This window comes from Tiliqua scincoides, chromosome 3 (genome assembly GCF_035046505.1).
Source record: "Tiliqua scincoides isolate rTilSci1 chromosome 3, rTilSci1.hap2, whole genome shotgun sequence".
In the NCBI taxonomy this organism is placed as follows: Eukaryota; Metazoa; Chordata; class Lepidosauria; order Squamata; family Scincidae; genus Tiliqua; species Tiliqua scincoides.
This window is the reverse complement of record NC_089823.1, coordinates 170,585,859-170,598,417: the sequence shown is the minus strand read 5'-3', so window position 1 is coordinate 170,598,417 and position 12,559 is coordinate 170,585,859. Positions and strand designations below refer to the sequence as shown.

General features: G+C 42.4%; 1 protein-coding gene across 2 annotated transcripts in view; it reads left to right on the top strand.

Moving 5' to 3' along the window:
* Nucleotides 1-12,559, top strand: part of DOCK1 (dedicator of cytokinesis 1) — a 484,421-nt gene that overhangs the window by 374,903 nt on the left and 96,959 nt on the right. For both annotated transcript variants that reach the window (XM_066618882.1, XM_066618881.1), the window contains exons 34-36: nt 6,928-7,013; nt 7,207-7,363; nt 12,299-12,339. In XM_066618882.1, coding sequence (XP_066474979.1) covers nt 6,928-7,013; nt 7,207-7,363; nt 12,299-12,339 — 284 coding nt within the window. The remainder of the gene's footprint in view (nt 1-6,927; nt 7,014-7,206; nt 7,364-12,298; nt 12,340-12,559) is intronic.

The window sequence follows — 12,559 nt, the reverse complement described above, 5'->3', positions numbered from 1 at the left end:
TCTCATGTGCAAGAATGTTGGCTGTCAGCTATCTCCTTCAGCTGTTCTCTCCCCTGTGCTCAAATGGGGTGCAGCAAGTCGTGCACGCTTACAAAAAGCCTCTAATCTCTCACAAGGAAAGGTCAATGTCATCAGGAAGTTTTGGTGCTGTACAGGAATGTAGTGCATCCCTGTTGCCTGATTTGTTCAGTGCAATATGCTCCATTGGATAAATCAAGCACCTATCTTGGAATTTGCTTTTGTAGTTTCTGACCTGTTGGGGCCGCATTCTCCTTCTGTCTTGCCCTCTTTTCTAAGATTGCACACAGCTGGAACATCACTGAAGGGGGAGAGTCTGAACAGACTCTTTTGCTCAATCCTGTGGGCCAGCTGCATCACTGGAACTTGCATTCCAGCAGCAAAGTGCACTTTATGGCATTCACAAACATAGTGAACCATACAGCACCGCCTAAGTAGTGGCAGGAGCCCTGACGCTGGTAAGTTGGCAAGGGCAATAGGTGGAACAGGATGGGGACCGAGCAGGGATGTGGGGGGGGGTATCCAGGGCAGAAAGGGGGTAGATATTGGCAACAGCAGTTCACCTATATCCTATACCCCTTCCTGACCCACCAGTCACCCTCACCTACTTGGGTCCATTCAGCCATGAAAATCCTATCAGGGCAGTAAAGGCTTTTTCCTGGGCAAGGGAACAAATGTTCCCTTGCTTGGAGGAGACCTCCAGGACTGTTCCGCCCTCCCCCCCCAGGACGCAGCATGTGCTCCGGTGCCCCAGCTGTATCAGTAGGAAGGGGGTTTGGATAGGAATGGGCTGCTAATATAAGCATTTTCTCTTGTAATTGTTCAGCTTAACCCAATTCACTGGTATGGATCTTCATCTGTCTTTTCCTTTGCTCTGTTTCATTCTGGTCTTGGCCATTGATTTCAGATCACTTGTCCAGAAATGGACAGTCTGGTGGGTGGTGCAGCACATTCTATCTATGGATCAGAGTGGATCTTCTTGCAGGTGTAACAAAGTTGGTGGCATATAATCCAAGCTGGACATCCATCTTGGAACTGAAGCAAGCTCTTTCTTTGGAGAACCTTTCTCCAAATTGCCAAATGGTTGGGGTCCATATTTGGTGCGTCTGCGATGTAGGAGAGCAGAAATGGAGTGGTTCATGTTATACTTCAAGCACAAATATGCCATGAGTGCAAATGCACTAGAACAGTGACCAACAGCACTTCTGTATATCCTGTTGAACTTTATCCAAAAAATAAGAGTGCAGCATACAGAGGTGATTCTGATAGCTTCTCACTTGTCAAGGAGACTTGCTGCTTCTGTTAGTCTAGTGGCACTAGAAGTTAATTATATGCCTAGACCTTCTATGTTAGGGACCAGTTCTTCAACCACAGCTGAGATTTTTCATCTGACACCCTGATAGTTAAGTTGAAATTGTTGGTTTCGCTATTTGGATGAGGTCCTGGATACCCTTTTTTATCTTGGTAGCAGCATACTATCAGAGCATATGAGATTACTTGGAAAGAATATCTGGCATGGTGCATACAGGGAGGTATAATTCCTTCTGACTAGATGCAAGGGATATCCTGAAGGATTTTGAATGTCTGTCTATCTCCCTAATAAGAGCAGTGTAATAAAATTTTGCTTTTTTACTTTCTTCCTTATAAATAAAGAGATGCAATTCATTCCCATCAGAACATAAAATTTTTTGAATAATATAGGGATGCTGTTGCAAAAAATTCTATCTGGCCTCTTACTGGGAAGGCACCCCTGAGACAGTACAAAGTATGCCTGTATGCTGAGTATACAGAGATGCACTGCAACCCTCCAGGGTGCCTTGCAATATGTAGACTCTCCCCCCCCCCCATCATAGTGACCTGCATCTTGCAGGAATCACTATGAATGCCACGCAAAGTTATACACTCACATTTAATGACCAACTTGTATATTTTGGAACACTTTAAAGCAGACATATCAGGGTGTTGAAAGTGTTGTGATTAAATAATAAATATCTGACAGCATAATTCTAACTTGTGCTGGAACGGAGAAGCTGGCATGCCTGCCCCATATCAAACATAAGTTTCAGGTGGAAAGCAACGTAACCCGGGTCAAAGGGAATTGCTTCCCCTTACCCTGGGGAGAGTCGCTGTAGCTCCAATGGGTCTACTTGGATCTGCTCCACTGAAAGAGGTGCCAAGTCCTTGCCCCAGTGCCTGTCTATGGGCCCACCTGTTGCCTGCCCTCCCCCTTTCCCAGGACACCACCTTCCTGCCTTCTCCCCGCCCTCCCCACACCCCTCCAGATCCCCATGGGGCTTGGCAAGGGACATGCGCCAGCCCAATGCAATCTTAGGATTGTGCTCTGAAATTCCTTAAGAAATTTTTCTGCAGTTCAAATGTTGTGATGAGAGTAAATTCTTTCATTTGGAGGATCTTGCTAACTCGCTACAGTTAGGTCCCAAATGACTTTGGTAGGTTATGGCTACTGCAAAAGTGTCTGGACTCCAAAAATTTAATTTGTATCAAATAATTTACATCCACTTTATGTCCCTAAATGTGAGATCTTAAAAAAATATTCCTTTGTGAAGAAATATTCATGTGTTACGTGAAGAGAACCTTGCTAGAGTTTTTACTGGAGCTAAATCTCTTTTTGAGTGCTCTCTACCGTATAGTTGCTTAAACATATGTGTTTTATTATTGTGTATTTATTGTCCCACATAGTAGGAGCTCATATGCTTGCCATATAATTTCATTGCTTTGTACTATCAGTAACATTGCATTTGTAAATCCTTGATTGTGTTGTCATCCCTTTATACCCCCCTCCTCCTGAGGCTGTGAAATGAGTTTTAAAGTCTTTTCAGATTTGATTGTAAGGCCAAATAGAGACCTTTTTACACTGTCTGGAACGCCTCAGAATGCCAGATGCAAGGGAGGACACCAGGATGCAGCTCTCTTGTTATGTGCTCCCTGAGGTATTTAATGGAACCACTGTGATATATAGGAAGCTGGACTAGGTGGGCCTTTAGCCTGATCCAGCGGAGCTCTTCTTATGTTCTTCTTATATCCAACTAGTTTTCACTTCAAGAGAATCCTGCCTCTAATGTATATGCATCTTATTGTCTCAGTGACAATGAGCCCCAAATCTGCAAACATTTTGAATTGTTCATATTAGACACATTTTTATAATTTATTATGATAGGATGCACACTTGAGATTTGATTAACATTTGAAAAATTTCCTTTCCCACCAGGAATATGATCTGGGTGCAGAACAATGTTTTGCAAATACAATGTTTAAGTTGAAACCATGTTTAGTTTCATAAATATAGTAGACTGTGATTTTGAGCACTGACATCTGCTGTGTATCCCGTAATACGTAGATACAAACTTGTGCAAGTGTCTACTTCAAAGGCTGAGGCCTTAAGAGAGCAGTGTCCATGCAGAGAGAAAGTAATGCTACATCTGGCTTGGAAAGATTAGATCAGTGACCTTGCTATTCATTTGGCACCAATGGCGAGAGGAAAAAAGAACCTTTCTATACAGTGATAAAGCCAGTTTTCCTGTTCATGCCACAGTTGTATTGAAGTCTGTAATATTCTACCCCAGAGGAGGCTTTGGGAAACAAAAACTTTTTTGAAAAATAAAACTGCTGAGCAAGTCTTATAATTGAAAATTGCCTGCTACTTTTTAACTCTCTAACTCCTGGTAGATAACGTGGGAGCTATGAAATTATATTTCTTTCCACTTACCTATACATATAGTGAAATCAGGAGCAGGCTGCAGATTTACACATATATTCAAATTAGCAGAAGTATCCATTCCTTGAACGAATTAAAAAATGATTATTTTATTCTGTTGACAGTCTAACAACTAGGATTTGACAGCCCAATTCTATTATGCTAATTTAGAAATAAGTCTCACTGGATCATTTTGGGTAAGATCTAAAGCCATTGTTTAGACCAGTGGTTCTCAAACTTTTAGCACCAGGATCCACTTTTTAGAATGACAACCACAGTTTAGATTAGAACATTGTGGCTGAGCAAGAGCAAACTTTGCACTCACATGTTCCTACTCCACTCTCCTCTTTCTTTATACACCTGAATTAACAAAATTATAGTTTGTTAATAAACCAAGACAGTGTTTCTCAAACTGTGGCTCAGGCCCCACTAGGTGGGTTGCAAGCCAATTTCAGGTAGGTCCCCATTCTTTTCAATATTTTATTTTTAATATATTAGACTTGATGCTACCCATGTTATGTGACTGCATTTGGAGAAATGTTACAGTCCTGTACTTTTAACAAGCTACTATGTATATTCCTTTAACAATGATAGTCAATGGGACTTACTCCTGGGTAAGTGTGGGTAGGATTGCAGCCTAGGATTGTAAAAAATGTTCCTGCTTGATGATGTCACTTCCGGTGGGTCCTGACAAATTCTTATTCTAGGGTCCCGATGCTAAATGTGTGAGAACCACTGAACCATGATATCGAACTATGGTCTGAATCTGGTTTGTTTTAACAGACTAAACAAAACACATTTACCCAAGGCTGTATTTAACACAGAACTCTGGTTTATTCTTAAGTGAAAGCATAAGCTTTCACTCTCCTTCTCTTGAGCTCAAGATTCAATGAGAATCCTTCACAATTGTCTAAACCAGTGTTTCTCAGACTGTGGGTCAGGACCCACTAGGTGGGTTGTGAGCCAATTTCAGCTGGGTTCCCATTCATTTCAATATTTTATTTTTAATATATTAGACTTGATGCTGCATTTGGGGAAATGTTACAGATCTGTACTTTTAGCAGGTTACTATGTATATACTGTTAACAATGATAGTCAATGGGACTTACTCCTGGGCAAGTGTGGGTAGGATTGCAGCCTAGGATTATTAAAAATTTCCCTGCTTGATGATGTCACTTCCAGCCATGACATCACTTCCGGTTGGTCCTGACAGATTTTAGTGTATCATTGAATCGGACTATTGAATTCAGACATCTGCAGTTGATATGAATAAGTACACAAATGAGTGTGCACATAATTGGAATCGTTTAACTGATGTACAGCTGGTGTGGTGTAATAGCTACAAGACTGAGTTGAACATCAGAACTTTTTTGAACTGCTTGAATCTCTTCTCTTCAGTAAACTCACTGAGGGTCCAATCCTAACATACATTCTGGTGGGATAATGCAGTTTGTGGCTGTCGCAGACTTGACTCCACTATAGAGCAGGTGGGAAGAATAGGGTGGTGACAGGGTAGGGCAGGGCAGAGGGCAGATCATGCCCAGAATGGGGATAGGTACAGTGGCAGTGGCATATGGCAAACCTTGACCGCCTTCCTAAGCCTGATTTGCCTTTACAAGTCAATGCAGATTTGTGTTCTGAGGGCATCAGAGCACCCTTCTCATGTAACCAGAACACACATCCACTCATGTTCAGAGGGGTCGTGGGGATGCGCAACGGGAGGCAGCACCCCAGCAGGCGCAGTGGGGGTGGCATTGCCCCCCTCATAGGGTCACAGGGCTCTCCTGTGACCCCCCCTCAGCTATGCAACTGGCTGTAAGGAGTACATCAAGATAATACATGTCAAGCATTTACACATTCAGAAAGGGATGTACAATATATAAACCTTCCTAGTCAACCAGGTGTTTGGACTGGCATTTTTTTGGGGGGGGGGGGGACTCTCACTAGTTTGAATTCTAGCCAAGAATGTAGGAACTAGTGAAGTATCATCAAAATATGTGGCATGTTCCCAGTAGTGTGGATTTTTGCAACTGTCCAGCTGTTATCCTATCTATGCCAGCATTGCCCAGATGTTTCTTTAGGACCCTTGGAGTTGCAACTAGTGCTCACTGCTGCGAGTTTTGTTGCTTTCTTTCTCCATAGATGCTGAATTTCAGTTTCTAAATCTTTGTATTAAGTAGCCTTTTCCAGTTCATTTTCTTCAATTCCATTGTCTCCAAGGATTGCCACATCAATACATTTACTTGTTCTTTTTTCAATCCAATTATGTCCTACATATTATGCTTTATCTTCTTATCTGTTTGAGTGTTGAAGTCCCACAGCATCATCTGCTCATTTTCGACAATTTTCTTCTGGTTTCTGTTCCCACTATTTTTCCACAGATGGTGGTATTGTTGTTACTGGGTGAAACCTTAAAAATATAAGGGAAACCGTCCAGATCCTTTAAACATTCATTTTAATTTTTTTTAATTGATTGATGGTTGTTCTATATCTTTCTGTACACTACTATGAGATGTCTAAAATCTTACTGAGAACTTCTTGCTTCAGTAACTTATCATGATACTGTCCCCATCCAATTTAGTCTGCTTCAGCAAGAAGTATTATTTCCTTTATCACTACAATCATGTTACACCCTGTTGTTAACTTCATTACTAGCATTTTCCACTTCAGCTTCCAAATTTGCTCCCCCAAATAAATGACTTTGAAGCGATCAGATGTGTTCTGAGGTGAGCCAAATTCTCTAGTCCAAATAGATGCTGAGATGCTCATCCAACTGAATGATGCAATTGGCAGAACAACTTAAGGTGTTATATATCATCAGTAATGGTGCTTTCAAACTACTTGCATTTGTCGCTGTTATAATTATGGTAAAGGACACTGTGTGCCTTGTTCTGATCCCCTCCCGCCCCTTATTCCTGTAATCAACCACCTTATTTAGATTTTCTAAAAGCAATTGTCTAAGCTCCATTTAACAACATAATCGAATATTTCCTGAATTGAAAGACCCTCATAGGGCAGCAGCATACATAGCCTAATACCAGAAATCTCAAACTGTTAAAAGTCAATCAAGCTTAAAAACAGTGTTTAAATATCTCATTGTGGGCTTCAACAAATCTATGACCCATTGATTTTGGCAGTAATAAAATGAAATATTTTCTTTGATCATTATTTACGCTTGCTCTGTTTAATTATAGTTTGAAAATGAGATCATCACAAAGCTGGATCATGAAGTTGAAGGAGGCAGAGGAGATGAACAATATAAAGTGTTATTTGACAAAATGTAAGTGTGGGTTAGCAGTGGGATTTGTGTTGGAACATAGTTCAAAGAGATACCAATTAGGCTACAGTGAACTTTGGAGCCTAGCAATAATTAAAATATGTTAATGATACAAAATATTTAAAATTACACCTTGGTGAAATGCCTGCTCCCAAGTGTGATTAACAAGGTTTTTATAATGTTTTTCTTTTTCTAGTCTCCTGGAGCACTGCAGAAAACACAAGTACCTTGCCAAAACTGGTGAAACTTTTGTTAAGCTTGTGGTTCGGCTAATGGAGAGACTTCTCGATTACAGAACTATTATGCATGATGAAAACAAAGAGAACCGTATGAGCTGTACTGTCAACGTACTGGTGAGTGAGAAAAAATGAGCTGGCTAAATTTAGAATGGATGCTGAATTTTTAAATATATCCTAATGAGAAGCAGAGATCTCATTTTGTGACTACCTTGTTAAGGAAGCTATAGATTTTAGGGTGACGAGTCATAACATTAGGTGTGCAGCCCCTAATTAAAAGGGAGAATGAAAGCTTTTTTTTGTGATGTTGTGCAGAAGATTTTTGATACATTGGTAGTTATGGTAGGTTGCAGTTTTTTGCTTAACTTTGCAGTACCTTACGTGCATACACAGTAGTAACATGGACTACTTTGAAGTGTATCCACAATGAAACTTTTTCTCCTCATTCCAACAGAACTCTGTAAAATAAAAAATTGTACATCTAATTTCCATTTAGCTAATGATGAAATGGAGACCAGCGAGAGTCAAGCTACACATTAGGTGGACTTAGTTGAAAGTCTGCAAGTCTTTTTCTTCATAAAAACCCTAATGGAGCTGCCCTGCTTCAGGAGGTTTAACTCTTGCCTCCATAACAATTCCCCTCAGCTTGAATCTCCACTTAAGCTGCTAATTACACTTCTTAGTGTAAAATTATCCTAATAGGAGTTTCAGGGGAGTATCCAAGTAGGAGAATTGTTATGGGACACAAACACCCATCCTCCCCTTATGCCATGGAACTGACCTGAATTGAAGCACCTGTGGTTGGTTTTTGAAGAAACAAACCACCTTGTGCATTTTCCATTGTAAAAGTCTGTGGAATATGTAGTGTGTCAGGGTTCCCCTCCTCCCCCGAGTCCCCAGCTTACCCAGGGAGGAGGCTTCTGGACCAGAGCAGAGGCAGCAGCTTTCCTAGCCCTCTCAGGAACAACCCTGGCAACTCCAGGTGAGAGGAGGTGGGAGGGAAACAGAGAGTGAAAGGGGAGGAGTTATGGTAAGCAGCCCCTGCTCCTGACTAATGAATGCTGCCAACCCAAAGAAGGGGAACCGGGTGACGCAACCCCCCCTTCTTGTGGGGAACAAGTCTGAGGCCTCCACAAGGGGTCCCCCTCAAAAAGGCTGGGTGGGCCCTCCCCTCCCTTCCCCTCCCCCACAGGGAGGCCTCACGTAGTTCTAGCCCAAGTTTATGATAACATAAAAACTTAAACCCTTACAGAGCAATCCTACTTGCGCTGGAGCAGGCAGGCCAGCATGCCTGCGCTGTAAGCAGCTCAAGTTTCAGGCAGCCAGAGGCTCAGCTAGGGGCAAGGGAAAACATTTCTCCTTACCCAGGGGAGAGCCACTTCAGTCTCAGTGGAGCTACTTGGATCCATGCCACCTTTGGAGGTGGTGCAAATCTAAGCAGCCTGTGACTGCCGTGGACCGAAGGGTCCTGGCCCCACCTCCCGCTCCCTGGCTGCCCACCCCTGGGAATGCCCACTGCCTGCCCTCCCCCTGCCCCAAAATGGCTCCCTCTCACCTCCTCCCTGCTCCCCCCATGCCTCCCCAGATCCATTCACTGGCCAAGCTCAGCCAACACAAACCTACCTTTCCCCAGAGCCTGCATTGGTGCGGGAAGCCTGGCATGTGTCCTTGCGCCGGCCTCCCTCCTCTCCTGGCAGCGCGAGAGTACTTTACGGCACTTTTGCGACAGCTGTGGGCTGGCGCAAGGGTCTTGTGTCGGCCCATCTCCTTTTTCGGTTTGCACCCTTAATAGCTAATAAAACTATTAATTGCTCTTATTGTTTACACATGAAATTGAAAAGACATGAAATGATAATATTTTAAATCTTTGGGATGGGTGGGGGAGAGTTGAGTGTCTTGCCCCTTCCCCACGCAGTCCTGAGGGCAGGTATAACTGGAGCCGTATCAGGCAGATGCAACAACAAGGCAGCAGAGCAGTGGAGTTGTGAGGGGCAGCAGCACCCAGGGTGAAGAAAACATCATCCCATCATGTGGCATCGTCACATGATGTCACTTCCAGGATGTGTTTTGCATGGCACATTAATAGTACAGAACAAATTAAGCACGGTCCTAAGCATGTCCACTCAGAAGTCCCACTGAGTACAAAGGAACCTACCTCCAAGACCTATAGGATTGCACAGTACCATACCAGCTGTTGTCAGTTACCTAGAACTAATATTACTAGTTATCTGTCAATAAAAATCTTAATATTTATTCAAAATGATCTGTTTATATAATTAGTTTGAGCACCAGAAGTGGTGAGCGCTCTAGTCAATCTTTCTTTTACAGTGTCCATTAAAAATGGCAGGTTTGTGGTTTTATGGAGCTCAAGTTCTTTTTTTAGAAGAAAAAAAGTTGATTCATTCTCTTATGCATGACACTATATAATTTACAGTCAAAGTACAAAAGACTTGTAATTCCTTCATTATATGGGTAAATATGTTGGAATTACAACATGTTTTTCAACCTCCCAGTCAAAATGTTATTTTTTGTAATGCAAAACCTGAGTCTGGTCAGTGCACTTCTTAACAGGTAAGGCAGGAAATAAAAGATTTCTCAATCCAGAGAAAACATGTTAATTTCTCTGAACACAGTTCTTCTCTTTCTTCATTTATGCAAAAGGTTGTCTTTCAAAACTGTGAAGACTCCTTATTCTGAATATGATTGAAATATTTGCATATGGTAAATTTCATAATTGTCATTGAGCCAAATAGCTTTCAAATACACATTCACACAATTCCCACTAAAGTAAAAAGGAAATGCATGAAAACATTTGAGAGCATAAATTGACTCATCTGATATTGTTGCAATGTAACACCTTTGTCTAGCTTACAGTTTTATTCTGCCTTGGCACATCTTATCAGTATAACTGCAATGGAAACAGTGGTATATGTGAGGCAGCCAAATATCCCATGGGTCTGCAATTATTTACAGCCTTTTTTCTGTTTACCATTGTGTTTCAAAAACATTGTCTAGTTTAAACCCCATGCAACATGTTCTCAACCAGTGTCTGTTAGTCATTTATCCTTTGTCCATGTATGCGATTTGTATGTAAAATCTCTGAGGCCACACCAGCACCCTTGTAAATTTCAATTCAACTTTGTCCACTGATGTTCCTGAAATAATTTTCCCACTGTTACCAACAGGGATGGCCCATCTGTGAAGCTAGAACAGGGGTGTCCAAACATTTTGGCAGGAGGGCCACGTCATCTCTCTGACACTGTGTCAGGGGCCGGGGGAAAAAAGAATTAATTTACATTTAAAATTTGAATAAATTTACATAAATGAATTTATTAGAGATGGAACTTATATGAATGAATGAAGGTCTTGCAGTAGCTCAAGTCCTTGCACATACAAAAGTCCTTGCACAAAGCAAGGCCAACCTTTCCTTTGCTGCCACTGCTGCATCACAGACATGAAACAGCAAGTAGTGGAGGGAGCCCTCATCCCACAGCTCAGGTGAGAGGTTGAACAGTCATCCTTATGCTGAGAGCAGTTGCATCGGGCCAGCACAGACTCCAGCAAGTCTCTGGAGGGCCAGAGGCTCATTGGAGACTGGGTGCTCCCCGAGGGCCTGATTGGGAGCCCCCGAGGGCTGCAAGTGGCCCCTGGGCCGGGGTTTGGGCACCCCTGGGCTAGAACCTAGCTGATACAGGTTGCATCAGCAGAGGATTACCGGGGGGTGGGGTGAGAGGGCAGCGAATGTGGTGTAGCCTTCACCCTGCCATTACTACCTCCATCCAACCTACCACAAACACAAGTTATTTTGATCGGCTCACTGCTCACTAAAAACGAGCAGAAAGCAGATCATCTGTCTTTGTACTGTGCTCTTCACATGGTTTCTTCAAATGCAGAAGTGCAGTAAGTCATTTGATTTACAGCAGCATTTGCCAAACCATGGCCCACAGGCCAGATCCGGCATGACATTGAATCCCTCCCCACTGTGAGCACCGCTTACCGTTAAGAACATAAGAACAGCCCCACTGGATCAGGCCATAGGCCCATCTAGTTCAGCTTCCTGTATCTCACAGCGGCTCACCAAATGCCCCAGGGAGCACACCGGATAACAAGAGACCTCATCCTGGTGCCCTCCCTTCCTGGTGTCCTCCCTCTACCGTTCTACCACACTGCTCATAAGAAGCCCCTCCATTGTCTGGGCAGTTGCGTCTGCCCAGAAATCTGGGCACAACACCTGTTGGGACAGTGGGCTACAGATGCAGTTGCCCAGAGCATCACACAGGAAGACTGAGGGGCTTCTTGTGAACTGTGTTGCAGAATGGTAAGTGCTGGTCCAAACGGGGCCCGGTTTAGCACAGTACAGTAGTTGTGAGTTTGGTGACCACTGATTTACAGGGATCATACAAAAAAAGGAATTCCTTATCACAGCTTTGTAGAAATAACTATTACAGTTCTAATTAAAATGATACAGGATTTGTGCAGGCAGCCCCAATGATTGTAGATATGTTAGTTCAGATGAAGGAGGCCATGGGTCTGTTTCATTTTAGTGGTTACCTGAAGCAACCTGCTGAGGTTAAGCAATGTAATGTTGTGTTAATAGTTTGTACAGTCTGTGTTCTGTTTAAATCTTTTAGTTTGTGGCTCTGACCTTTAATGCATTTTCATTATTCCTGCTTAATGCTTCCTTTTGAATTCCATTTTATATTAAAGACTGGAAGCATTCATCAAGTTATTCCTTAGGAAGAGAAGGAAGGTATCCCTTGTTGTTGTGAATAATTTCTATAGCAAATCAAGTATGCAAAGTACTGTATGGTAGTGTTTCCCTACGTTTGTCCTCCGATGTAAAACTTCATATGGTTCACCTAGGAAAACAAATAGTGCATTGTTTTGGGACTCTGTAGTTAGAAAAGACAACGAGTTCCTTTACCAGGATCAAGCTTCGTATTGCAGTTGGGAGGCTAATGTGAAGTTATGAAATTCTAATGTGTTTAATACATATATGGCTCACTGTGAAATTGAGTTATCTAAAGCGCACTTAATATGTTTTTGTTCCAGAATTTCTACAAAGAGATTGAAAGAGAAGAAATGTACATAAGGTTTGTATATATGACCTTTATTAGTCATTGTTATGTTTAAGTGGGGGGAGGGGCGAGAGTTTGCAGAAATCCAAGGAACATTTTGCTGCTTTGGTAGGATAAAAATACTATAAGTAAGTAAGGGCGCAATCCTAACCGGCAGTTATACCGGTATAGGTGGCCCTGGAGGGTTGCAAATGTGCTGTAAAGCACGTTTGTGCCTCCTTAGGCGGGAGCATGT